This window comes from Monodon monoceros, unplaced genomic scaffold (genome assembly GCF_005190385.1).
Source record: "Monodon monoceros isolate NGI ecotype Baffin Bay Population unplaced genomic scaffold, NGI_Narwhal_1 Super_Scaffold_7, whole genome shotgun sequence".
Lineage (NCBI taxonomy): Eukaryota > Metazoa > Chordata > Mammalia > Artiodactyla > Monodontidae > Monodon > Monodon monoceros.
In genome coordinates this window covers 260,776-287,006 of record NW_021703784.1, presented here as the reverse complement: position 1 = coordinate 287,006, position 26,231 = coordinate 260,776, and the positions used below count along the sequence as shown (strand labels likewise).

The following is a 26,231-nucleotide window of genomic DNA, read 5'->3' as shown; positions in this document are numbered from 1 at the left end:
TGGGAACAAGGCGTGTCCCCCCAAGGCACCTGATGGTACAGGTTGGACGGTTAAATGAATGAGGAAAACTAAGGCAGGGCTGAGGAGGATTAAGACTGTTAAAAACCATATTTGACTTTTAATTTCAAAACAAATTAAATACAGTTAAATTAAAACAGACCCGGTAGTGCAGCTTGGGGGCTCCACCTTCCCCGTCTCTGTCATCCGGCCCCCACCCCGCTCCTGTACAGGAGGGAGCAGGGAACACACTGCGTTTGGAAAACAAACTGTAGCCATGGACCCAATTCTGATTCATAGCAAACTCATTCCCAATGAAGGTGAAAGCTGCAGTCCATCAGGGTTATAATTATAAATAAATACACATGCAGCTAAGAGAGGGTATTAGGTGAAAACAATAGAAGTAGCATCTGCCGAAAGAACAGAGGAACCCATGTTGTCGTTATCAAGTTTCCTGAAAACGAGCCCTGGGTTTCGGGCCAAGGTGGCCCAAGCCCAGCCAAGCTGACCCTGCGTTTGGGGCTGGTTCCGGCGAGTGAGGCAGAGTAGAGCCCTGCATGAGTTCACTTGCTCGACGGTGCCCGCCCTCGCCCACCCTCCCTTCCCCGCCACCCACTTGGTTCCCAGGCAACCATGGGTGTGGGACGTCCTGCAGGTGGCTCAGGGCCCTCAGGGACGTGAGCCCTCCCTCGAAGGTTTCGTGACTATGCTGAGGAGTTAAATCCACTTCAAAAACAGGCAGCCGATACTCCGTGAATGTTAGGTCGCTGGGCTGCGGCCCACTGCCCACCCACCCATGCACCCAGGAGTGGGCTCTCCATGGCCCGCAGACCCATCCCATGAGTCTAAGTGGAGTAGGGGCTATTAGCGGTTAAAAGTAAACACCTGTTCAGTGGGCTCAGGCCCTTCCTCTGCCTCCACAGGGGAGGAAAATTGTGCTTCCAAACGCTCAGGAGTGTGAGTGGAGACTGGCAGAGGGCTGGCCCCGTCGGGAAGCCAGGAAAACAGGCACCTCTCCTCCTGGCTGAGGGCCGCGCACGGTTCCTTGTCTGGGGCGGCCGGGCGGCCGGACATGAGGCCGGCTTGCTCTTCGCGCCCCCAGTTTAGGGAGAAGGGAGGTTTTACTTCCCACTTGGTGTGTAAATCGCGTGATTTCCAAAGCAGTGTGTGCTCAGGTATCCTGCCCTCGGGGTCCAGATCATCTCTGCCCCCTTCCGTAAATCCCTCTGCTAATCCAGAGTCCCCCAGCCAGGGGCAGGGAGGAGCCCTGGGACCGCCCGGGCCCCTCCTCTCTCTTCCTGGCCCACCTGCTCCCTCGAGCCCCTGAGGCCTGTGGTTCTCATGGCTCTGGGTTGGGGGCTCCTGCCTCCCCAGTCCCAGCCCAGGCGAGGGGCCCGGAGCCCAGTGGGCGTTGGGGAGGTGCCGTGTGGTCTATACCCTGTGCTGGGTGGAGGGCCCACCTCCTTCCTTGCGCTGGGACAAGAGCCAGGGAGGGCCCTCTGCTCCCTCCACGAGGTTGAGGTATGGGGAGAGCAGCCCTCTGGCAGCCCGACTCCCCGCACACAGGGCTGGCCGCCTGCCGGGAGCACAGACAGCCTTACGCTCCGCAAGCAGGAGCCAGAGGAAAGCCGGCTGGAGGGGCTGCATCTCCTCGGAGCAGCTCGTTCCTGATGCCGGGGGTGGGGGCTGCTTGCCGTCTTTCGCAGTCCCTGGCCAGGTGTCCTGTGTGGTCGTGGGGCCTCGAGGGGGAGCCGGGGAGCCCTCTGCTGGACTGCTGGGGTCTTTTGCCCCCTCCCAGCCTGGCATCACTCCCGGGGCTTGGGGCCCATGGTGTCTGCCCTGGCCGGCCCTGCCAGGGCAGATGGAACAGAACAACAGGTCTGGGGTTTCTGTGCTTTAGGGTCTCCGTCCTTTGTCCTGGCATCAGGCTGGTCTCTCTGAAGGCCCCAGAGTAGAAAGGAGGGTGACGGCGATTCCACAGGAGTCCGCCTCGGAGGGACCACCCGTGTGGGGAGCACAGGTGGCCAGGAGCAGGTCTGAGAAGGGGGCTCCTGTGACGGGGAGAAGAATGGGGGAGGCGTGAGGGAGCCGCTGGATCCTGGGCCCCTGAAGCGTCACCCAGGGGCTCCGCAGAACCCACCCCCAGGTCCCCACTGAGAGGCCGGGAGCAGGAGAGGCAGGGAGTGATGCTCTGTCCCGACACAGTCTCAGTGGCAGCGACTGAGGTGATTTTCTAAGTTCAGGGGACAAGATAAGCAGACCCCCTGTGGTCCCCTGTGGGCAGGGCCATTGCCCAGGTGATACAGAAGCTGCAGCCTGACTCCAAGGCCAGAGGACAGAGGTGTGTCCCACTGTCTGAGCTCCCACCTCTGATGAGATCACAGAGAAGCTCATAGAAAATTCCTGGCTTTGCCAATCACCTGGCACAATTCACTTCAGCTTTACTCAACCTCATTCCTTTGCCTCTAAAACACAGATGGAGCCTGTGACCTACTGCAATACAGGGTTTTAACCAAATAAAGGGACTTCCCCGGAGGTCCAGCGGTTAGGACTCTGCGCTTCCACTGCAGGGGGCATAGGTTCGATCCCTGGTTGGGGAACTAAGATCCTGCATGCTGCGTGGCTCGGCCAAAAAGAATCAAACAAAAATAGCAACACTTAGGCAGGACTTATGTGCCAGACTGTTCCTGGTGCCTCAACAACCCATTCTGCAGATGAAGAAACTGAGGCCTACAGAAAGAAAGGTCAAACCGAGGAAAGTGGTAGCTTGGGAGTCAGGCCAGGCTCCTCGGTCCACGCTTTCACCAGGACGGAGGAGGAACCTGCAGGAGACAGAGCCTGGGCGGGTCCACACAGCAGCGCCTCATAAGGGGACCGGCTGGTGGCCAGGATAACAGTGGTGATGACAGGGAGCTGTCACCAGGCGGTGCCTGGAAGGTGAGGCCTTCCAAGCAGCTGGTGGTAGAACCACCCAGCCACGGGGGGAGGCTGGCGCCTGTCAACTTCAGCTATGCCTCCTGAGACTCCACGGGGCATTTGCTCTGACCTTCACGATTAAAGACTAAGAGGAAAAGTCTTGGCAGATTTACTCTGCATCCAAGCTTGGGTGGCCCGCCCAGTGTGTCACCTGCCTGCATCCCCCTACCTGTGTCCTGGGGCTCAGATCTCCACCATGGGGTCAGTGAAGCCTTTTTTCCCCTCGTTCACCAGCACCGGCTTCTCAGTCCGTGTGTGCCAGACCAGGATCTGTGTGTTCAGAGACGTGAGACCACATGGGGCAGGCCCCTGACCTCGCCCTCCCACCCCTGCCCCCTCTCCTTCTGCCCTTGTTCCAGCAAGATTTTCTCCCTCGTTCTTTATTTCTAACTACCCCCTCATTCTTGCTTTTTGTACATAGGCTGCATTCAAAATATCTGTTGGAAACAGAAAGTCTACAGCTACAGAAAAGAGACAAACAGGTCTCAAGGTTTCCTCTTGCTTCTCATCCTCCCTTGCATTTCTTCATGGGTCCAGAGGGAGAGAGTTCTGGGACCTTCAGCTCAGCTAAGTGACAGCCCAGGCCCTGGCTGGAGAAGTCCAAACTTGAAGCAGCGTGTGTGTGTGTGTGTGTGTACATGTGCATGAACATGTATGTGTGTGTTGTGCATACGCACACCCACGTATGTTCCATGCATGCGTGTATGCGTGCACATGCATATGTATATGTGTGCCCGTGTCTGTGCATGTGTGTGCACACATGGAGGTGTGTCTGGCAGGAGAGTCGTGGAGCCCAGCTGCTTCGAGGTGAGGGAGGGGTTCAGTCCTGGGCTCTGTCTCGCCAGTCGCCCCTTCCTGCTCCCCCACCTGCCATTACCGTGGCTCCTGAAGGGCGATAAGCTGCCGTCTTGGGAAGCTGGTTCTCCTTCGCAGGCTGTCTGGGGCCCTATTTCCTTCTCCCTGATCTAGAGGGAGGGCTCTGTGGGCTGGAGAAAGCTTGCATCGCAGCTGTCAGCTCTGCTGAGGGTCTTACCTTGGTGCAGTTGGCCGCCTTGGGCTCCAGGTCACCGAGGGTGACAAGTTCTCGCAGGAGGCTGCTTTCTTGGTAGCCTCCCTTCACGCCGCGGAGCTTGAAGTAGGCCTGGCTTCGCTGCAGAATGAGCCGCAAGTTGACCGCAAACCCCGCCATGTCTATTGCAAACGGCCGGTGGGGGTCGAACACAGTCTTCCAGCCGACCACCTTCCCGGCCCCATTGACCCTCGGGGCCTCGTACCGAAGGCCGCCGACGAAGGCTACGGGCCACACGGACACCCGCCTGGTGCTGCGCATCTACAGAAGGAGAAGGGTCAGGGTGCCTGGGCAGGGATGGGAGTCAGGGCACCCGGGCTGCTCAGGGTGGGCATCCGCCGAGGAGCACGCCTGGGCTGTGGGCAAGGCCACCCCTCCAACCAGCTGATACTCGCCTTGTCACGTGACCTGCCCTCTTTGTCCTTTGCTGCAAAACTTCTGTCTCCCCAATTTAGAGTCTGAAATGACTCCTTCCCCCCCATCCACTGTCGTGACTCCCAGACCCGGAGGACACTCAGAGAGTCGACAGGGAACTCCCTTTCCCTGTCCCTCCACTGGAAGCCCTCGTGCAGACAGTGCCCGGAAGCCAGGGCTGCGGCCGAGGCCAATCTCCTCCCCCTTCGCCAGCCGGGGCTGAAGGCCGCGCCGGGTCCGCACCCTCCCCGGGCCCCATATACGTCCACGAAGCGCGCACCTCCTCGAAAACCTCCAAGCTGTAGGTGTTGTCGTCGTCCGCGAAGTACACGACGCCGGGCTGGCTGGAGTTGCGCGGGAAGGTCTCACGCAGCCAGCGCAGGGCCAGGTTGCGCTGCATGGTGCCCCGCGGGATGCGCGGGTCGCGCGCGTCCCCGCGCAGCTTGTAGTTGCGCGGCGTCTCCACGTGCAGGTGCGTGTAGTTGAGGCCGGTGTCGCGCAGGAGGCGCGCGGTCAGCGGCGTGCGGCGCGGCGCGTCCTCCACCACCAGCCAGTGCAGGTTGGGCACGTGCAGCAGTGTGTTGGCCAAACGCGTCAGCTCAGCCTTCTGTACCGGACGGCTGTAGGTGGGCGTCACCACGTGGATGGTGGGCAGCGTGTCAGACCAGGGCGGGGGCCGCGTGTACACGTACTCGGTGCGCACCACCTCCACGATGTCGCGGTCGGACATGCAGTACTCCCTGGGGTCCACGCCGGGTGGCGCCTCGCGTCGGGGATCGCTGCCGTCATCTGCGGGTTGGAGGGGGGGCGGTGTGGGCAGCTCCGCTGCAGGTACCTCGGCCCCCCCGCCCCACGCAGCTCTCCTCTGCTCCACCCGCGGGAACGTCAGCGCATCCCTGCCTGGGGCCCTGTGGGCTGAAGCTGGCGGTCAAGGCTGCTTGCCTGACATCCTCCCCTGGGTTTTGCTAGTTCTGACTCCCGAGATGACACAGAAATAACCTCTCCCTCCTTCTCGCATTTGACAGCTCTGTAGCTATTTGAGGGCAGCTGGCCAAATTCCAAGATTGCATCCGCGGTTCGGGTTTTATGTGACAAAGTGTCCTCTCCTCACCACCCTATACCCTTCTCACCTGGCCAGAGCTGACTGCACTGCCTCGCACAGGCTGGGGCTGCAGAGCCCCAGGCACTGCCTCCCATGCCGGAGGGCAGTGTTAGTGCTGTCGTGGCTACAACAAACCGTGGAACCGGGAATCTGCGGTTACCTCGCCCCGATTTTTCACAAACCCTGGAGTCAAGCGGGGCTTACTTAATCCAGCTTCTGAATCTTGGTGCAGAGTATCTGATACTTAACTACTGCATTTTCTTCTAGGGTGTTGCCCATAGCTGGCAAGATAATTCTGAACGCTGTGCCTGTCGCCGCTGACTTTATTCTCACATTTGTGCAAAGGGGCAGAGAGCGGAGGCCCATCTCAGCTCTTCTGGGGTTTGGTGTCTGTCCCCTAATCTGCACTGTCCGCTCACACTCTCTCAGCCGCCTGGAACCCTGCCTGCCCCCACACCCAGCCGAGTGTGCCCATGCGCCCCCAAGGACCCCGGGAGAGGCGTGTGTGAAACCTGGCAGAGGCTTCATCAGTGATACACCCACAGGGATGAGAGCCCCTCTCTCCGGAAGGCACCCTGCGCCCGCTGGGGCGGCTCTAATGACCAAGCTCTCTCTTGCATCCTGGACATTCTCCCCATGGGCAAAGCCAGCAGTCCTCTCATGAGGGGAAATCAGCCTATGGGTATTCTTTTTTTTTTAAATGGTGTTGATTCATATCTTTTTAAAAAAATGTTTACTTACTTTAAAAAAATTATTTATTTAGGCTGCGTTGGGTCTTTGTTGCTGGGTGCGGGCTTTCTCTAGTTGCAGTGAGCGGGGGCTACCCTTCATTGTGGTGCATGGGCTTCTCATTGTGGTGGCTTCTCTTGTTGCATAGCATGGGCTCTAGGGTGCTCAGGCTTCACTAGTTGTGGCATGCGGGCTCAGTGGTTGTGGCTTGCGGGCTCTAGGGCGCAGGCTCAGTCGTTGTGGCGCACGGGCTTAGTTGCTCCACGGCATATGGGATCTTCCCGGACCAGGGCTCGAACCCGTGTCCCCTGCATTGGCAGGCGGATTCGTAACCACTGCGCCACCAGGGAAGCCCCCACGGGTATGCTTGTTCTTAAAGAGTCCCTTCTCTCTGAGGTGTGTCTTCCTGTTTGAAAGATTGTGGGCCCCTCACTGCTCTCACACCATCTCAGCAGGAGGTGGCAAGCGTCAGAGGACAGACCTAGGGATCTGAGTGCCTGGGCTCAGACCCTGCGCCACTCTGTACTAACCATACGGCCGTGAGCAGGGTGCTTGGCTTCTGGTGCCTCAGTTTTAGAAACTGCAAAATGGAGCCAATACCTGCATCTCCTTTATCGAGTTGCATGTGGGTTAAAGGGCTCGTAACTCTGCCTCGAGGCTCACCATCCCTGGTAAGCGGCCCTGTTCCTCATGGCTTCTTGCAACTATGGAAAGGATGGCGTGAGTGGTTACCTGCAGGGGGCGAAGTGGGGTCCAGCCAGCTGCCGCCCCCTCCCTCCTTCCCATGGTTCTTGTTAGCCCGGGTGCTGGCACGGGGTTGGACGCTGGGCACCGAGGGGCGGGGACACACGTGCTCCCGCCTCTCAGGGAGCTCCCAAAGGCCAACCAGACATCCACGACGAGACACACAGTGGTAGTGGGAGCCTGCGCCTGGGCCATGGGTGCAGGGTCGGAAGACTAGCGCAGATGCAGGTAGCCAAGGGCACTTGCAGGAGGAGTTTTGGGTCAGACTGTGAAAGACAACAAGCTTGAGGAGAGCAGCTTCTGACCAGGGTATAAGTAAAGTTTAGTTTATCCTGCCGTGAGTAAAGTTTGGAAACCAAGGCCCGGGAAGGACACTGAGAGTCCCTCTCCCTCCCTGTCCCTTTCTGCCGCTCAAATCACCCCCCCGCCGGCAGGTCTGTGCCCTGGTACATTCTCCGTGCCTACAACAGGGCTGGGTCAGGGCTTCTGCCGCCTTTGGGTCCTAAGGCCTCCCTAACTTCCTTTGCTGCTGCCTTCGTTCTGTCTTGGCTGCTCTGGGGAGAGTGGATGCCAGTTCCCTGTCCTCAGGCAGGAAGGGCAGTGTTGAGCGAAGCAGCCTGGCGTCTCTGACCCCAGAGCCCTGCCGAGAATGGAAGCCACGTGGTATTATGTCCCTTTACATGTGGTAAATGTAGTGATGTGCTGTTGGGTGACAACTCTAAAATGATAAGTGCCAGGGAATTCCCTGGCGGTCCAGGGGTTAGGACTCGCACTTTCACTGCCAGGCCCCGGGTTCAATCCCTGGTCGGGGAACTAAGGTCCCACAGGCCCAGCAGCATGGCCACAAAAAAAAAAAAAAAAAAAAAAAAAGTAAGCACCAAGGAGAGGTGCTGGATTGGGAGGAGGACAGCTCCAGGTGCCCCAGCAGGCAGTGGGCATTTAGCCATCTTCAGCCTGGCCCTTCCTCACAGAAGCCTCAGGACCCACCGGGGCTGAGCAGGCCCCAATGTGTAACTGTGGAGCAGCCCAGCTTCAGACTGTGGCTCTTGGCCCTGCCTGCACCCAAATCACCGATTCCCAGCATCCCCCCACCCACCCCAGTCCTGTCAGCTTTCTCCCTGGGACGTGCCTGGGCACCTCTGTGTTTCATCAGGCTCCCCGGGCTCCCATGGGAGAAGGGCTCGAACAGAGAGCGGGGGAGTGTGGGACTGGAGACTGGCCGTGAGGGGCAGGCGCGGGGGGATGCGCACGTGTACGGGTTTGGGGCATAGGGGGCCCTGGTGTGAGAGGGAAAAGCTCTGGGCTGGGAGCCAGACGAAGCCAGTTCTAACCCGGCTCCGGGGGACTTGCCTCTGTCCAGCCTATTTTCAGCAGTTGGCACTGGATCAGGGCTTCCTGGCCAGGAAAAGAGGAGCGAACAACACACTCGCCCTGAAAGGTTTTAAACAACGCAGTCCGGGAATCCTGGCCACCCACCCCTGAGCCCTCCCGGGGTGCACGTCCTGGGAACAGGTGCAGAGTTGCCCCGTGAGTCTGTGCCTGTATGTGTGGCATCATCAGAGCCCCAAACGGGCCGAGACCCCCCCACCCCACCCACGAGGGTACGGTCATCAGCCTGGCTCGTCCTCGGTTCCCCAGCTACCGAGCGGGTGAGAGTCAGGACTCCAGAAGCCCTGGCTCTGGTCACCCCATCAGCAAAGCCCGGCAGGTGGGGCCGGGTGGGGGCTCACCCTTGTGTGCGGCGAGCAGGGGCGCGATGGTGCTCTGGTGCCACACGGTGACGAGCAGCGTCCAAGGCAGCACGATGAGGAAAATCGCAAGGATGTCCCGTCTCTTCGGCATCTCCAAGGCTGGCTGGGCCCACAGCTCCTCGTTACCTGAGCGACGGCAGCGGACGGCGGCGAGCACAGGGGAGAAAAGAACAGGAATGGGCCGGGTGGGCCAGGCACGGGGCAGCGGGAAGCTGAATGCTGGCCAGCAGGCCTGACCACGCTCACAACCCACCCATTGCCGAAGCAGGTCTGCGGAGTCCGGCCCTACCGGAGTCTGGTGGGTGTTGCCTTCTGAGGTGGGTCAGGAACCCTGCGGGGTGGACACCTGCAAGAGAGAGCAAAGGTGGCGGCCAGAGACCTGGGCAGAACGGGCCCCCGCTGGCCGGCTCGGGACGCACAGCATCGTGTTTTCAGGGTGGAGCCTGGCTTCTGCCAGTCCGTGGGGTGTGGCCAGCCTCTGTCCTCACAGGTGGCGGTGGGTGCTGTCCACTCAGGGTTCAGACACACCTGCCTGGGTTTAACCCCAACTCACTTCTGTGCCTCAGTTTTCTCATCTATGAAATGGGTGCCTTCAGCACCTACTTCCCAAGGCTTCTGGGAATTAAATGCGTTAACACCCGTGGAGCCCGTGGGCTGGCACCAGATGGACACAGCAAGCACTCGGAACGAGTCAGCAGCTGTGATGGTCACAGGCTTGTGCCCAGATGGTTATTTCACAGCCTGGATTAAGGAGTGGACCTGGACAGGATCTATTCTTGTGAAGCCCCCGCAGAGGTAGGGCGGAGGCCGGGCGCTGCAGCTGGGCGTCAGCCAGGAGACATGCTCCCGGTAGGACTGCCATGTCCCGGGGAGACGGCACTCAAATGGCAGCAGCAGGGGCTCCAGGAGCTCCAGGAGAGGTGCCCTGTGGGTAGAGTTCCCCTCCGGCCCGGCTGCCCACGTGCCAGGAGACAGGCGCTCAGCCTCCGGACCGCCATGGAAACTGTCACATCCCAACGTTCACCTTCCTCCTCACTTCTGAGCTGAGTGCCGTGCAAGATGCAGCTGGGGTCCACACGGGGAGGCGTGAGGGAGGACAGCCATGGGCGGCCCTGGCCTGTCCCGGTGTGTGGGCCACCCCAGTGCCCAGCACCGGCACACCGAGCCCCCGAGGCCGCTCGCTGCCCACCCAGCCCCCCGCAGACGCGCATCCGTCCCCCGCGGAGCTGAGAGCCAGGGCTGAGCAGGACCTGGGCTCCTGTTTTGGAGACAGTGCGTCCTCCTCCTTGCCTGGTCCTCTCTCTGCCAGCAGTCCCCATGCCTGGTGCAAGAACCGTGTTGTCTTCCAGTGACGGGCACTGTGGTCTCCCGGGGTGGCCCCGCTGCCCCTGCCACCCCTGGCTCCACAGCCTCCTTGGAGTCAGATGGTGCACGGCCCGCCCCCCTGCCACCGGGGTTAAACGGTGCAGGCACAGAGCAGGGAATGATCCTGGGGTGCGAGCTGTCTCCTCCACACTCCTTGTCGTGGCCCGAGCAGGTGGGAGCCCAGAGTCCCACCCAGGATGCCTGTCTGGGTCTCCTGTGCTGCGTGAGCTCGTGCTACCTCCCCGCCCAGCCCCTGCCCTGCTCCAAGGCCACAGGCAGGGCTGCGAAGGGCTGAGTTGGGGCCTCGGTTTGGCGGGGCTGTCTCAGGCCACGTGATGGGGGTCAGAGGCGCTTCCAGTAGGGCTGGCTGGGAGGTCTCCTCTGGTCCTGTGATCGCCCTGGAGCTTTTCCAGGCATCCTGGTCTTGGGGAGGCTCTGGTTCTGGCAGGGAAGCCGTGGGGAGCTGGCCTGCCCTGGCACTCAGGCAGCTGCGCTGGGGCAGCCTCCAGCCTCCGGCACCTGCCCCTCCCTCGGCCGCCCGGGCTGCAGTTTGAGCAAAGAACAGCTGGTGGGGAGCATTTGTGGGGCCAGAGATGCACTTGACACTCCACGTTCAGTCTTCCCAACGCCTGGGCCGCAGGCGCTGACCTCGACCCCTTCCACCTGGAGTTTGCAGAAGCCGTGAGGGTCCGCGTCTTGTCCAAGTCACCGTCGGCGTGCAGTGGAGCCAGACCTGAATCCGGGCCCTTTGGGTCTGAGCTGCATCAGGAGCTCGGGAAGGAGGGTCAGGCCCCAGAGCCCCTTCCGGGAGGCCCCCTGCAGGGCCCAGCACCCCCCTGGGGGGAGCAGGAGGGGTACTAGGAGAGGAAGGGGGGCCGTGGACGCCAGGGCCTTGGAGGGAGGCTCTGATCCCATCTGCTCTATCTGGTCAAAACTTCTATGAAAGGAAGGGGGTGGGGCGGGCAGAAAAGCTCTAAAAATAAACTTAGCCATAAACCCAGTTGTGCATTAATTACTCTGGAAGCCATTAAGGCTTGAAAACCCCATAACTTTAATGGAGGCTATTATAAGCATAGCAGCAAAATCATGGAGCGAATTACCAGGCGGTTATGAAGCAGAGCAGGGAGAGCCCCCAGCCTTGGAGAGCACCAGCTGGCCAGCAGGGGGCGGGTCTGAGGGAAATGGGGCCTGGGCTTGGGCATCAGGGAGCAGAGGCCTGGGGGGACCTGGGCTGGGAGCAGCGGAAGCTACCCCAGACCCAGAGGCCCAAGTGTGAGACGGGGCTGCAAGGATGACCACTGGCCTCGGCCCACTTTTCCTGCCTGGCCCTGGAGGGGTGGCGGACAGCCTGCCTGTGGTCCAGGCTCAAGCAGCCGCAGACCCAGGGCCGCCCTGGGCCCTTGGTGGCCACGGGCAGAGGAGTCAGTGCAAAGATGGAGGAGGGGCTCGGCCGCACCCAGAGCCAGGAGGAGGGGTGCGGCAGGGAGACTGCGGTGCTTGAAGCGAGGTCCTGCCGGCGAGAGCGAGGGTGGGGCCCGGTGTCCGCCGAGGCCAGGACTCCCCGCCAGCCACCGCAGTTCGTGTCCGTGACTGGCCCCCGCCGCCCAGCCCCTCAGCAAGTGCAGACGGGGGGCCTCGGCTGGACACAGACAAGGCTGCGCCGAGGGGCGTGTGAGCCCCATGGGACGGCACAGGGGACGTGAGGGGGCGGGACAGTGCTCTGGCTGCTGCCCCCGGGGCCCCTGCTTGTCCTCCTCGGCCTCCACCCTCATCTCCACACACAGGGCTGGACTGGGAGGTTCTTATGAAGTTTCAGTTCTGCCATTTTAGCACCTTGAGGTTAAGACAGGGCTCTGGTGAGAAAACGGGGTCGGGTGGCATTCAAGGCCAAAGTCAAAGCAAGAGGCCAGTGTAACAGCTGATTCATGGGCCAAGCAGCCCTGGAGACTGGCCACGTCTGGGGAGACCTAGTTATAGGAATTTGCCTATGGGTTTTAGGGTGTCATGGGTTGTGAGAACCAGGGGGTGTCTGGGACCCGGATGGGGGGCCCCGATGTGTCCAAGGCTGGGCTGCAGCCGGGCAGGCTGGACAGGAGAGGCTGGGCCTGGGGAGGCAGGGCCAGGACAAGGTTGGCTTCCAGGCTGGACGATTCCAAATGCATGGATAGGCTGCCTCCTGCGCTGCAGGATTCAGACGAAAACCTCACCCGCGACCCAGTACCTGCAGAAGAGGCTGGTTTAACTCCATTCAGCAAATATTAGTTCAGCATCGGTGGTGGGCAAGGCCCTGCTGGATTCCCTGGACCACACGACAGCAGGGAAAGCGGCTTCACACGGCTCCGTCCCATCCCTCGGGGAGGTGCTGCGGAGATGGCGTGTGCATGTGTGTGGCGGAGGTCAGTTTCACACAGACCACCCCAGCCCTCGCCTCTGGAGCAGGGTAGGAGCCGTGGTGCCCATAAGCCCGGGACGGTGGCGGTCACAGGAGGCCGCGGGGTGAAGAGTCCTTCGAGGTGATGCGGACACTGCACGTGTCCCGACAACTGCACGATCAGCGGTCCTGTCCCCGACCACACGCTCTTCACTGGCCAGCGTGGCACTGCCCGCTTGGGAAGCGGGGCTGAGGCCTGTCCTGGGAGCTCGCCACCCTCTGGGAGTCGCCCCGCTGGGCACACCGCCTTTGGCCTCAGCGACGACTTCTCGGAAGTGATCCAAGACCTTGGGACACTCGGTGAGGAACCTGCGCCGCATCCTTTAGAATTGTGATGTTTCCCACCAATCTTCACCTCATTTGGAGAACGTTTTCCCTAGACTCGCCTCATGGAATCTTCTGAGAGCATTCAGCTTAGTTTTCCTAGGAACGACACATTTCTTTCTTTCCAGCTCGTGTTTCTTGGTTTATGTCATATTCCGTGATGATGAGAACAAGCAGAAACTGTTGCAAACAGGCTGGGAACCAACATTATGGACTCTTGGATCACTGACCGCCAGAGGGGACCCCCAGCCCCCTGAGGACATCGGTCCTGAGTCACTGGAGGAGAGGTGGTGAGGAGAGCACTGCCGTGCCCGGGAGGAAAGAAACGGGCCCGACACCGGGAGCCTGAGTCCCACTGGGGCCGAGCAGATGTCAGGGCCCGGGTTGTGGGGGGCTGGGTGGTGGTGTGAGAGGACGGGCGGGGGTGCCAGGGGCTGCAGGAAGCAGGACACGGGGAGGGGTTAACAGCAAACAGCAGGCGGGTGCGGTTAGGGCTCCAGTTCTACCCTCCAGCCCCAGACAGTGCCCGGGAGGGAGGCTGGACGCCGTCCCCGAGACCTGCAGGGGCCCTAATGGGATCAAGGGATTAGTATTGATCCTGCGGCCGCTGCTCAAGACAAGCCAGATGCCAGAGCTAACCAGCTCCTGTCCAGTCAATCCGCACTCCATTAACCGGCCCCAGGCCTCTCCTCCCTGGCCACTGCACCCACAGTGGCTCCACGGGGGAGGGGGCAGGACACGGGGCCTCTCCACCCACCATCTCTGTCTGCTTCCCCGCAGGGGACTGGACACAGAGGGGTCCACAGCTCCTTCCACCCACGAGGAGGGCGTGATGCCCAGGAGGGCTCAGGGTTGGCCCTGCAGCTCACAGCCCTGCCCTGGGCAGGTGGGATTCATTTCTTCATAAAGCCGGTCCTTTATCTCCACAGCAGCCTGTGGGGCAGGCAGGGAGGTTTCATACCCATTGTACACTTGAGGAAACCGAGGCTTGGAAGGGCCCAAGGTCCTGGAGTCAGCGGAGCTGCTCACATCCAGGTGCCCCATGCACAGTGCCTCCTGCCTGCAGGCCGGCCCCCCTAGGGCCAACCCCAGGAAGGGGCTCCCCAGCGGGCTTTCACGGTGGGGGCTGAGAAGGTGGGGTGGCTGGGCCCTGGGGGTCCTGCATCCTGGACCCCAAGCCTCGCGCCATCTCGTTCCCTTCTCGCCAGGAGACCAGGCCCCGGCTGGGGCAGAAGGACGTCAGCTCGGCTCGGGCGGAACAGCTTTGGGTTTCTTCTGCCCAAGAGTCAGGAAACACAGTTCATCGGTCGTCTGTCTGAGGTGGTTCCCTCGTTTTCTTTCTTGGTTTTTCAGATATGGCCTTGGGATCAGGTTTGGATTCTTAGTAAAGAGTGAAAATGGGGGTCTGGTCTGCGTGGTCCCCCCTGCATCACTGCAGGACTTTGAACGGAACAAGCTCTCAGCCCCAGTGGGTTTACTGGAGTTCCTAAATCAGTGGTGTGGTCTTTGGGCAGAAGGGCGTCCACTCGTCCCACAGCCTCCCTGCAGGAGGGCTTCATCTCGGGAGTTTCCTGCTGCTGCTCTGGGCTGGGCCTGGAGCACACGGGTGACCCGCGGCTTGGCTCAAGGTGGGGACAGCGACCAGAGGGACACAGACCGGATGGAGATCTGCACCGTCTGACAGTGGCCGGCTGGGCCGAACGCCCCCTGTGAAGAGCCACCACGCAGAGGGTCTTGGGGTGGCCGTGCAGGGCTGGGCGGGGAGGGCACCCAGCAGGGAGGTGCTGACGGGAGCCCTGGGCAGGCGGGCAGAGAGTGGCACGGCCGCGGTCCTCCCCTGGTGGTAGGGGGGGCAGTAAGGGCGGGCCCGGCTCTGCCATCTGTGGACTGGGGAGCGGCCCCTGCATGGAGTCCAGCTTCTGGCCCTCGGCTTGGCCTGGGGCTGGGGGAGGCTTGGTCTTGGCAGGAGCTGCCTCCCCGACCCCCTCTTCCCCCTTCCTCCCTGTATCTCTGTCCCTGCCCCCTTTTGGCAACCGCGCCAGCTTTTAAGAGAACGTCACTGTCCCCAAGACAAGCGCCCCTGTGTTCTCCTGCAGCCGACCTGTGGTCACGTGCTTACAGCTCTAACCACCCACTTCTCTTCCATCTCCACCTTCCGTGGGTCAGGAGCCCAGCCGATGTGCGGGGTCCCCTGCGCAGGGGCTCCTGGAGGGCTGAACGGGGTGCGCTTGCTTCCACGGCAGGGGTCGGGGGGCGGCAGAGGCCACTGCCCCAAAGTCACAGGACCGTGGGCGGCACTGCCCTCAGCTCCCTGCCCCGTGTCCTCGGCCAACACGGTCACCCACACTCTGGGACAGCAGGGAGGGCACCCGGGGCAAGTCTGCCGCCGGGACGCGTCCTCCAGGACACTGTGAGACCGCAGGAGGGACAGCCCATCACCTTGACCACGTTCTCCGGGTCACAGGCGTGTCCACACTGAAGGCGTGGACAGCGGGCGTCAGAGGTCACGGGGACACCTCAGGGCCTGTCCAGCACAGCAGGGAGGTCACGTCACTTCCCGACCTCAGCTCCCGTCTGGCCACGCAGCCGGCACACCCGAGGGGCTCCCCGTGGCCTCCCCCTCCCCCTGCCTGCTCTGGCCTCAGTCCCCTCCTCCAGCCTGGAGCTGTTCTGTGTCTGGAATGTTCCACGGACACCTTAAACACAGCAGAGACCCCACCGTCGTCTTCCTCCCAGAGCAGCTCCATCTTCCTCCTCGTCTCGGCGGCCAGCACAGAAATCCCGGGCTGTTCCCACTGCTCCCTGCATCCGCCGGGCCGCGCCCGGATGCCGGTCCAGGCCTGCTCTTTCCTCCACGGCCTCCCATCGAGATCTGTCTGCACAGCCCACCCCACTGCCTGGCCCGCCCCCCTGACGTGCCCTCCCCAAGACCTCCTGAGTCCCCCTCCGTGGCATCTGAGGCGCTCGGCTGTGCTGCCTCACCCACCACTAACTGCATCCTCTCTGCTTCCCTTCCACCTCCTGCCACCGCCGTCCCTGACCCCACGTCCAGCCCAGCGCCTTCCCTCCCTGCAGCGCTCGTGAGAGCTCTGGACGCTGGCAGACCTGCCTTGGTCCATCGGACGGTAACTCCCCTCCCACCCCGAGGTCTGGGCCAGCCCCGGGGGCACAGGTCTCAGGCCGAGTCCAGAGACCCGAAAACCAAGCCAGCCCGGCCCTCACGGCCAGCATCCCCTCATGTCCTTCCTCCCTGTGGCCTCTGACCCCCGCTGCCCCCTTTGCCAGGCCTCTGCCATGGCCCAGCGTGGGGGCCTGTGTGTCCCTGGGCCCGCTGGCTGCCACGGGGTCCTTGCCCTGTGGAGCCCCGAGTACCAGCTTCGTCACTGTGCCCCCACCCCCTGCCCGCTTGACTCCATCCGACTGGCCCGACGGCAGCGGCCGCGGCACCTGCTCTCCCTCCTCCTGGACGTGGAATTTGTAGTTTCACTCAGGAGTGCGGCTGGGGCCGAGTCCATCCTGCGAGCTCCACGGGGCCACCCTCTCTGGGTGACGTCATGGGGCTGCCCGTTCACGGCTTCACACACGTGTGCATGCATGTGTGCTCGTGGCCAGCACCCTCTCTAAATGAGTGCACACGTATCTGTGGGCCCACGCGTGGGTCTCCAGTCAGCCAAAGATGAGCCCTCGAGCTGACCCAGGTGGGCTTCTTTGTGCCCGCGGCACGATCCCGGGGAGCAGAGCGCTCCACTCGCGGCTCCGAGGACCGTCTCCCTGCCCCCCCGCCTGCCCCCCGCCCTCCCGTGCCACAGGCTAAGCTGCACCGGCAGGCAGGCCACCCTGGCACAGGCCGAGGCCCCGCCCGATTCCAACACGGTCACAGCAAACGCCCTGGACTGAACACGCCAACCTTTCCCGCCAGCGCCCAGCTCGCTGCATCGCCCAGCATCCTGTGAGGGGTGGGGCAGCTTGGGACACAGTGACACCCACCGGATCAGGCCAGTGCCTGTGGGGGCAGGAGCCGCGGGCTCTGCAGATTCTGATACGAGACGGACGGCGGGGCTGGGGCACCAGACGAGCAAAGCCAGCAGCTTCTAGTGGAACAGGGTGGCAAGAGCCACCGGGCGGCCGGGCGGGCCTCCCCACCTGCCCGGCCGCCCAGCATGGGTGGGAGCAGTGCGCTCCCCGCCGAGGCTGAGGACACCAGAGCTCGAAGACTGTAGGACCCTTGAACCCTGGGCTCCGGGAACTGGGGTGGTGCGACCGGGTCTCCTTGACCCCCCTCCACTGGGGAGGCCCAGGGAGGCTGAGAAGGGCCCAGGGCTGCACTGCCTGGTGGGTATGGAGTGCTGGCTGCAAGGACGGTCCACAGCGTGGAGGCTGGCACAGGTCCTGGTGACCCTGGCTGGCCAGTGAGCAGGGCATGTGGTCTCAGCAAGGCCAGGGGACCAGAACTAAGCAGGCTGGGTAACCTGGAGGTTCTGGCCCTGGAACTGAGGGTGTGACGCCCGGCTGGGCCAGGACGGCTGTGCAGGGCCGTGGGCGAGGCTGGGATTCGGATGCCCTGGAGGGGTGTGAGCGGCCGAAGGCAGTCTGTCCCCACTGCACCGTCCCCTGCCCCCAGGCTGTGCAGCCGCCATTTCCTCTGGTGCTGATGGCGAGCGGTTTGGGGTGGGGTGCTGACCGGGGGAGACCACCTGGAGCTCTGCGCCCCTGGCCATATCCCTCCCCCTTCGCAAGCTTTCCCAGGCCTGAGCGTTCAGCGTCCACACAGCGAACGGCCAGCCCGTATCCTGCGGGAGCTTGTCGGTTTTCGTGTCTGTCCGCAGCCCCCAAGCCATGGACTCCTCTGGATCCACCCCAGGCCCGGGCCAGACACGGAGCAGGGGCTGCACCAGTGTCCCTGTGACTGAGTCCCTCCTCGGCGACTCTTACCAGGCCACTCTGCGATCAAATGAGGGGTCCATGGAAAACACTATCACGGTGCCTGGCCCACAGGGAGCACCACGAATGCTGGGCGACGTCAACTGTAACAGAAATTATAGCAGCAACCATGTTGTTTGAATCCAGCCGAGTCCAAGTGTCTGGAAGAGAAGGGGAAGCCAGGGCACCTCAGCTCCCCCCCGGGTCAGCATTGACCGGCCTCTGGGCAGTTCTTCTAGCAGATTCCTCCCTCCCAAGGACAAGGCTGTGCCGAGGAGGGCGGTCCACGGGGCGTGGGCTCCGTGGCGGTGTGATGAGCGGGTCGTCCGGGCTCCTGGCCGCGGGCTGCCTGCCGTGGGCTCACGCAGCTCCCTGGGCGGGCACCGCTTTTCTGTTCCTCTTTTACAGATTTGGAAACTGAGCTGGGCCTGCCCTGGTGTTGGGACACCTTCCTGTCCCCCCGCATTAGTCCCGTGTCCCTGCCCAACCTCCAAGATTCGCGCCCAGGGCAGGACCGGGGATTTCGGAAGGTCAGGGGTCCCCCGTCTCTCCTCCTGTCTCCAGAGCTGTCAGAGCTGCGGTTCTCCTCCTTCGGGCTGAGCTTGGGGGTATGGGACCATCGATTCCGGGCTGCTCGTTTCCTGCCCTTTCCCCCTGGAAGCAGGTGAGGGCTCCCGGAAAGCTGCTCTCACCACCTCTGTTTACTGTTACTCCTGCCGGGTCCCTCGTCCCCCCACCCCTGCGTGTCAGCTGCTCCCACTGCCTGATGAGAGACAGTTCAGGGAAAGTGTTGCAGGAGGTGCAGGGGGTCCAGCCCAAGAAGGCCTGTGAGCCCAAGTGGGCAGCACGTGCTCCCCCTGAGAGGCATGACGGATGGAGGGTCCCTAAGCTCGGCCCCCAGATGGTAGATCCCGACGACACTCTGTTTTACAGGCCGTGCACTATACAGCCGGCAGCAGGGCAGCACGACGGCTGAGACGGGGCTGAGCACCGCGGAGCTGCGTGCAGAGGGGCTGGCCCTGCGCACAGGGCTCCTGGGTCAGCAGGGCTCCCGGCCCAGGGACAGGCTCTGCGAGGGAGGGTCCCGGGTGGGGGGTCTGGAGGGGGCAGGGCAGGCGACCCCACCTGGTGCCTCTGCCTGGCATGCTATTCCCTGGCCGGGCTCCTGCCCTACCTCTGGGCTGGCCAGGCGCACTCTCCTGGGGACTGTCATGAGGGCTGGGCTCTAAGGACATGCGTTTGGTACTGGACAGGCGGGGAAAAGCAGGGCTCCATCCTCCCTGCTCCTCATGGCACCTGGTACTCAGGGCACAGAGGCGTCTGCGGCCTCCCGGAGGGAAGGGCAATGGGGAGACACCACTGTTGACCACTTCTGCCCCACAGTCTGGCATCAAGCGACCCGCCAGCCTGATGACCAGGCAGACAAAACACATCCACACGGTGCGATCCAGCCCGAGCGAGGACGAAGCCCTGACCCCTGCTCCGACGTGATGACCCTGGAGGACGATGCACTCAGGGAGGGGCAGGTGCAGCCCGGCCAAGCCCATGTGACCCACTTACAGAGGCGGGTAAGTGGTCAGACTCATAGGGACAGAAAGCAGAAGGGTGGCTGTCAGGGCTGGCGGCGGGGGCTTGCAAGGGTACAGAGTTTCCAGTTTGCAAGATGAAAAAGTTCTTTAAGCAGTTATCCCTGCTTAGAGACAAGACATGAGGATCACAGAGAGGTTAGGCGATGGCCCAAGCCACACAGCTGTGCGTGGCAGAGCCGGGATGTGAGTCCGGCAGCCCACGCTCTCAGCGCCTCACTAAACCAGCTTTGCAAGATGGAGATGGATGGTGGCATGACACTGCAAACGTACTTAATGCCAGTAAGCACTTAAAAGCGGTTAAGATGGTACATTTTCATTTTACTTTATGTGTTTTTTTTTTTTTAAACTACAAAAACGAACCTGTCATCCAGAAGTTCTGGTTAGATGGGTCAGCAATGACCCATCCAGACACCGGCGGGGGCATAAGAGGGCTTTCCTTGCAGCGGGGCTGGGTGGGCACCTGTGTGTGGTCCCAGTGCGTGGCCCTCCTGCTGGCTGTCACTTGGGAGCGTTACCATGAGGAAATATGCACAGGGCACGCCTGGGGGACGCAACCCCAGGGGTTCCAGATGAACTGCTAGGAGTGAGCAAGACGTGGCCAGAGGGTGGAATGCACACACACACACGTGCACTCATACGCATGCATGCATGCACACACTGGAACACACAGGCACGCACACGCAAGGCAGCCTGCTGGGTCTCCAGTCTCGGGTGTGGGGAGGGGTGGAGGCTGGAATGCTGGTTCTCAGAGGGAGATATACAGGAGGGAGAGGAAGTTAATATCGGCAGGTGATGAGTTAGGTGAGTAATGCTTCGGCTTTAGTTCAGAAGCTTTCTGAGGGAGAAAGAAAAGAACCTGTTCAGAGGCAGTACGGCAACCCAAGCAGAGCCACCTGGGAGCAGAGCGGGCCCGGGGCCCAACGGGCAGCCCCGCTGTGAGCCGGTCCGTCCTTCTGCTCCATGCTGTGCGGGGAGGGCTTCCCCGGAGGCCTGGTGTGGCCACTCCACTGGCCGTACCTTCCAGTAACTGGGCCTCCAGGGATGCGGCCTGACACCTCGAGTCCTCTCTGACCTCCAAGGGCATCGGGTCAGTGACGGGGGAGGGGGCTGAGGACGAGCCTGGATTTCCTCAGGCTGCAGAGGCCGCCCGGGGGACCCCAATCAGCTAATGGGGACCCAGGGCTTCGGGATTGGGCTGAGCGGAGCTGGGAGCCCCCGGAACCGGTCTGGAGCCAGCGAGGGCCCCGATGGCTCACCCAGCCTGAGGATTTCCAGGCTGACCTCGCCCCTCCGGTCGGAGTGTGCAAGCACATACCCTGCAGGCTGATGATTCACTGGTTTAATTAAGGTTTCCAGTGTATTTTTAATGCGTTGCCTGTGGCCTGAACCAGCTGACCTTCCCTGGGGCCCTGTCAGGATAGTTCAGCTGGGTCCTCCTGGGCCAGCTATCACGGGAGGAGAGCGAAGGCCTGTGCCGGCTGGTGGGGGAAAGGAGCCCGGCTCTCAGGGTGGGCCTCTTACCCCGAGCCTGGGGGGCTGCTCCTGCGGTCCTGCTGCCTGTCTCTGTCCTGCAAGAGCACAGGGGACCTGAGAGAGGGAGGGGTGGGCATTGGGAGACTCAGGTCACAGTCTGGGACAAGGCACCAAAGTGCTGTGTGACCTGAAACAGGAGTGGACCCTCCCTGGGCACCGGCTTCTTTATCTGCAGAAAGAAGGAAGCGCCTGCAGCCACAGAACCCTACTCCCAGGCCAGGCCGTCTGCTGGCCTCACCGCTAGTCCACGGCCCCCAGACCCGTTCCCTCTTCCCTTTGCCTTCTCGGCTGGTGGGCTCCCCACTCCTGCCTCCTGCTCCTGGGGCGTCCGTCATGGAGAGCTTGCCAAGGGAAGCGGTGTAATCGCGGTGGGAAATGTTCACATGCTTCATGCTCCTTTCATTTCAGATGAGGAGATAGAGGCTCCTGAGATTCTGTCACCCAGAGAGCGGCCGACACAGCTGGGCCTGGAACTGGGCTCAGCCAGCTGACCGCTAATCCCGTCTGGCCCAGGGCCCCTCTCGCTCCGCTGGACCTTAGGTCCAGGGCTGGGAGCCCAGGCAGAGCCCTCACGTCCCCACCGAGATGCTGGCGGAGGCCGGAACCTCATTTGCCCCTTTTACCTTGAACACACGGGGGCTAAGGAAATGCTCTTTGGTGGTGGTGGGGGGGTCGTCTGCTTCCCTGGGGACCTGGCAGTGTTTATCTGCAAAGGCAGACACACACCCCACCTCATTTTCTGTCCCCGGAGAGTGGTGAGGGCTTATTAACCGGCCACGCCCCCATCACAGGGGAGGAGGAAACTGAGACTCAGGGTGCCTGGGAGACGGAAGCAAGGCCACACGCTGGGCCTCTCGGCACGCCTGGCACCAAGTAGGCTGTTCCCTAAGTGTCTGTTAGGTGAAATCTTAACTAAATGAGTAATAAAAAAAATTGCTAAGCAAAGCACTCCTCACGTTCTAAGTGAGTACCACGATTAACTGTAATCCTTATTCCTGCCTCACAAACATCCTGTTATCCCTGCTTAGAGACAAGACATGAGGGGCACAGAGAGGTTAGGCGATGGCCCAGGCCACACAGCTGTGCGTGGCAGAGCCGGGATGTGAGTCCAGCAGCCCACGCTCTCAGTGCCTCGCTAAACCAGCTGTGTAGAGCCCAGAAGAGCACTTGCCAGGAGAACTTGGGGACGCTGGGCACATCCTACGTGCGTCCACGCCATCCAGTATGGTGGCCACAGGCCATGTGTGCTACTGCACTCTTGAAACGTGGCTGGTGTGGCTGCGGGATGCCCACCAGGGAGGGGGAGCAGCCCGCCCCACGTCCAGTGTTGGGTTCTAAGGCTTCTGAGCGCTGGTTAAATGAACAGCCCAGAGTCCTGAGCCCGAAGACACTCACAGCCTCCGAGGACGGATTGTTCAACTACTTCACGCAGAGGGAAGCAAGACGGAGAGGAGTGAGGCGGAGGTGACCGCATGCACCCAGGCTTGCACGGCAGTCAGCAAGGACCCGCAGACCAGGTCCCCTCCTAATACCCACAGCCCTGCCCTCTGGTCTCTGCTCCCCCTGCTTCCCTCCCCGCTCCTCATGAAGCAATAATAACGGCTCACGTCTTCTACCTGCAGGGCAGGAGAAACCCTGCTGACAGCTCTAATACTGCAGGCAAGGCTCATCGCCAATCCAGCCAACTCTTGAAGGTCCAGACTGAGACTCCCCACTTTTGGGCTTATCGGTGGCAAAGCCCTAATCCCTGCCAGGCGCTTGGCTGGAAGGCCGCTGTCCCGCTGTCAGCTGGTGCGCTCAGGGAGTACAGATTCATTTTAATATTGGCTGGAGCTAAACCTCATTAGAAAAGTAAATTTGCTGTAGCTGCGGAAAAAAAAAAAGCAACCCACACAGTCCTTCCTCCTAAAGCTAAACAGGAAACCTGATTTGATTTTGGATTGTTTGACGCTTTACGTCCCCAGCACTGGCCCAGAGCCTGGAACACAGTAGGTGCTCAGTGAATGTGTGTGGAAGGGGGCTTTTGAGCGACTTCCGCCCACTCTGCCAGCTTCTAGCACGGATACCAAGAGGCCACCGGCCTGGGGTTCTTGTCAGTTGTGTGGATTTTTGGGGACAACCACTGTCTGAGACGTGCAGTGACCACACTGACCACCGATTAGACACGGGACCCATGTTGCTGCCATTTGGCAAGGAGACACCAAGCATGTCTCGATGCAGAGGCATGGCAGGGGCTGGACAAGGCCCAGAGTCCGGAGGCGTGGGAGTCTGAGGGGAGAGCCGGCAACAAGGCCAATGTGACCGGCCCCAGAGTGGGCCAGAGAATTGCTACTCCAAATTCTAGAGCCATCCAGATCCCAGAAGAAGGTGGGGAGGTGAACGCAATGCAGACGTTACAGTAACATCCACCGAGCACTTCACCTACAAACAGCCTGGTGGGAGAGGCTCCTGGATTTATGGGCCTTCGGGAAACCAGGGCTTAGAGGGCTCCGCTTTTCCCAAAGTCCACCCAGCTGGTCACAGAGGGGCTGAGGCTGCCCCGGCCTGGCCAAGCCTGTGCCCTGCACGGCACTACCTCCCTGCCCCCCACCCCACGCTCTCAGCAGGGTTCCCAAAGGCCTTCTGGCCTGGAGGTGCAGGAAGGAGGTTTTCCTTTTCCTTCTCCCCAGGTGCTGGATCCCCCAGAGTCCACTGTACCCCGGGGCCGGGAAGGGTGTGGGGCAGGCACCAAGAGATGGGTCTCCCTGAGAGTCCCAGATCTCACAGCCTGTCCCCCTTCTGCCTGAGGACCTCCCTCTGAACCCCACATTCATCCGAGCCTCGGGAAGAGCCCTCCTCAGTAGGCCGTCCCCCCTGCTCCACGGAGGGCCTCCTGCCCTGGCTGATGGCTGCCGGCGGGGGCATCCTGGAAGGAGGCCCGAGGCTGGCCCACCCGTGCCCCTGGGCCCCCGTCATCCGTGCCTCCGTGTCTTTGTCTGCTGTCTCTCGCGCTTCCCTGCCTGCCTCAGGCTCTCAGATTCTCTCTCTTCCCCAGCCCTGCCCCTCTCCCCCTTCAGTTCTCAGCAGAGGGGAGTGCTCAGGCCTCTCCACCCCAGCTCAGGCCCTCCTCCGGCCAAAGCTGAACCAACACGCTCCCTGATCCTAGAGCCTGGCTCAGGGCAGCTCACCCTGCCGAACCCGCCACGCTTGCAACGCTCCTGCCCTGCCTCATACGCCGTGCCACGACCAGAGAGGTACAGCCGCCCGGGGCCCCTCACCCCTCGCCCTTCAAAACTACGGTGGGAAAATGCAGGTCCGTCCAGAGGCCCGATGCCGGGGACAGGGCGGGCCCCACCGGCATCTTCCTCTGGAGCCCCCGGTCTCTGCCTGTCCCCATGCTTCAGGTGGACGGTCAGTGCCTGCTGGTCCAGAAACCTCTGTGCACGTACTCAACCCAGCACCTGTGAGCCTCCAACAGGCGTGAACAAGGAGGGATCCCCCAGCATCTGCGGGTCAGGTACAGAAACGGGCACAGCAAGCCACTCGGCGCCGGTGCTGAATGGGGCACAAATCCATCAACCCTCCCTGTTCCATAACCTGGGCAAGCCTTCCCGCTCCCATCCAAAGGGGCACAGGGGAGTGCATGCAGCTCCAGAACCTTTGGGGGTGATGGGCATAGACTGGGCACAATGGATAGTCTCTTTGAAGGTCTCACGGGGAAGGGTCTTTGTTCCAAACAAAGGAAGGGGGGGACTTGACGTTTGGCCCGGTACGGGCAGTAGCCGTCACCAGCTAAGCAGGTTTGGGAGGAAATGTCTCAATCTCTGTGGTGAGGGACAGAAGGCAAATCTCAGAGGACCCTGGAGCCACCGTCCTGTGAAGCCACCCGCCCCACGACGCCAGTAACTTATGCAGCTGTGCCCCGTTTCCACACAACCACACTGGAGGCACCACAGGCTCTGTACTGGGACATCCGTGCCCGGTCCTTTGAACTGGTACATGTCGCACAGCCCAAGCTCCCGATGGGTACCCCACCCAAACTGGTACCCACGCAGGTAGGGCTGTCCCCAACAGCCTGGGGCGACCAAACATCCGCAAGGCCGGCTTCAGCGTCCAGCGCAGAGAGCTCCCCGGAGCCCCTGAGACCCAGTTTCTACAAGAATCCAGGCAAAGGGTGCCCAGCTGAGACTAGGCCCGGCCAGGGGAGGTCGGGGCAGGGGGGCCGGTTGGGGCCTTGTTTACGCATCTGTGTCTGGGTGGGTGCGGTCTCTCCGACCTCAGCTGCTGGGTCCTGGGCTGTCCCCAGGCACAGTTAGATCCCTGGCCTCCTACTCCAGTCTCTCCTGCCTCACCTCTTTGTTCCTTCTCAGAAGTTGTGGGCTCTGGCTTGGGAGGGACTAGGACCCCAGGCCGGAGCCCGGCGGCGGAGGGCGGGTGGTGAACTTGGCCGTGCCTCCCCCGCCCCCTGCACTGTACGTCCTAAGGACGCTGGGTCCCCTCGCCACCGCTCAGCCCCTCAGCCTCCCGGCAGAGCTTCAGAGACTTATCTTGCCAGTGGCTGGAGCCTCAGAGCTTGCGGACGACGCTGGGAAGCCGCTGCGGCGGGTGCTGGCCCCCGACTCCCGGCCACCGGGAACCACCTGCTGAGGTGGGGAGGGAGGAGCCAGCGAGCTAAGAGCCCGGCCGGTTGTTGGAAACTGCCGAGAACCAGTTTCCCCTTCCCGCCGGCCCGAGGAGGGCAGGCATCGCCCAGGTTTGGTTTCGCAGCCCCTCGGCGGCGGCAGCGCCTTCCGCCCCGGCCAGGTCCCCAGCTGGCTCTCCAGCCGCCCCACTGCACGCACAGCCATACGCGCGCGCGCGCACACACACACACACACACACACACACACAAACACACGGGCGCGCGCATACGCGCCCGGGTGGACATGGCGCGGGGACCGATGCGGAAGCATAAAGGGGCTCTGTGCGCGGGCAGCGGGGGCACTGACCTGCGGCGGCGAGTCCGGATCGTCCCCGGCGCGCTCCATCGCGGTGGCGGCCCCTATGCGCCGGCCCCAGCGCCCCCAGGCTGTTGGCCCGGGCCGCGCGCGCCTCCAGCCCCGGGGGCTCTCGGGTTGCGGGCCCCCGGGGGCCCCTTCATCGCTGCGGAGTCCGCGCCGCCCGCCGCCCCGGCCCGGCCCTTCTGCGCTCGGCGAGGCGGCGGCCGAGCCCGGGAGCGCGCGGGGGGCGCGGGGCGGGGATCCGGGAGGGGAGGCCGGGGGCGCAGAGAAGAGCGGGGCGGGCGGGCCCGGGCGCAGGGCGGAGGCGC

The 26,231-nt window shown here is 62.2% G+C and overlaps 1 protein-coding gene across 2 annotated transcripts; it reads right to left on the bottom strand.

Moving 5' to 3' along the window:
• Positions 1-599: 599 nt before the first annotated feature.
• B3GAT1 (beta-1,3-glucuronyltransferase 1) lies at positions 600-26,051 on the bottom strand. Of its 2 annotated transcripts, XM_029208980.1 has the most exons (8): positions 25,912-26,051; positions 17,835-17,983; positions 9,036-9,128; positions 8,762-8,908; positions 4,737-5,245; positions 4,007-4,303; positions 3,143-3,243; positions 600-2,048 (listed from the first exon to the last, which is right to left on the bottom strand). In XM_029208980.1, exons 3-7 carry the CDS (start codon positions 9,037-9,039, stop codon positions 3,157-3,159), a joined length of 1,044 nt encoding a protein of 347 aa, XP_029064813.1. In that variant the 5' UTR covers positions 9,040-9,128; positions 17,835-17,983; positions 25,912-26,051; the 3' UTR covers positions 600-2,048; positions 3,143-3,156. The 2 variants fall into 2 exon arrangements, with proteins under 2 accessions (XP_029064813.1, XP_029064815.1); XM_029208982.1 differs by lacking the exons at positions 8,762-8,908; positions 9,036-9,128; positions 17,835-17,983; positions 25,912-26,051 and adding an exon at positions 6,888-7,861.
• Between the last annotated feature and the right edge of the window lie 180 nt (positions 26,052-26,231).

Coding starts and splice junctions, on each gene's coding strand:
- B3GAT1 (XM_029208980.1), bottom strand. Junction 5,246..8,761: donor CCTGCTCGCCGCACACAAGG/GTGAGCCCCCAC, acceptor TCCAACCCGCAG/ATGACGGCAGCGATCCCCGA. Junction 4,304..4,736: donor GCTTGGAGGTTTTCGAGGAG/GTGCGCGCTTCG, acceptor CTCCTTCTGTAG/ATGCGCAGCACCAGGCGGGT.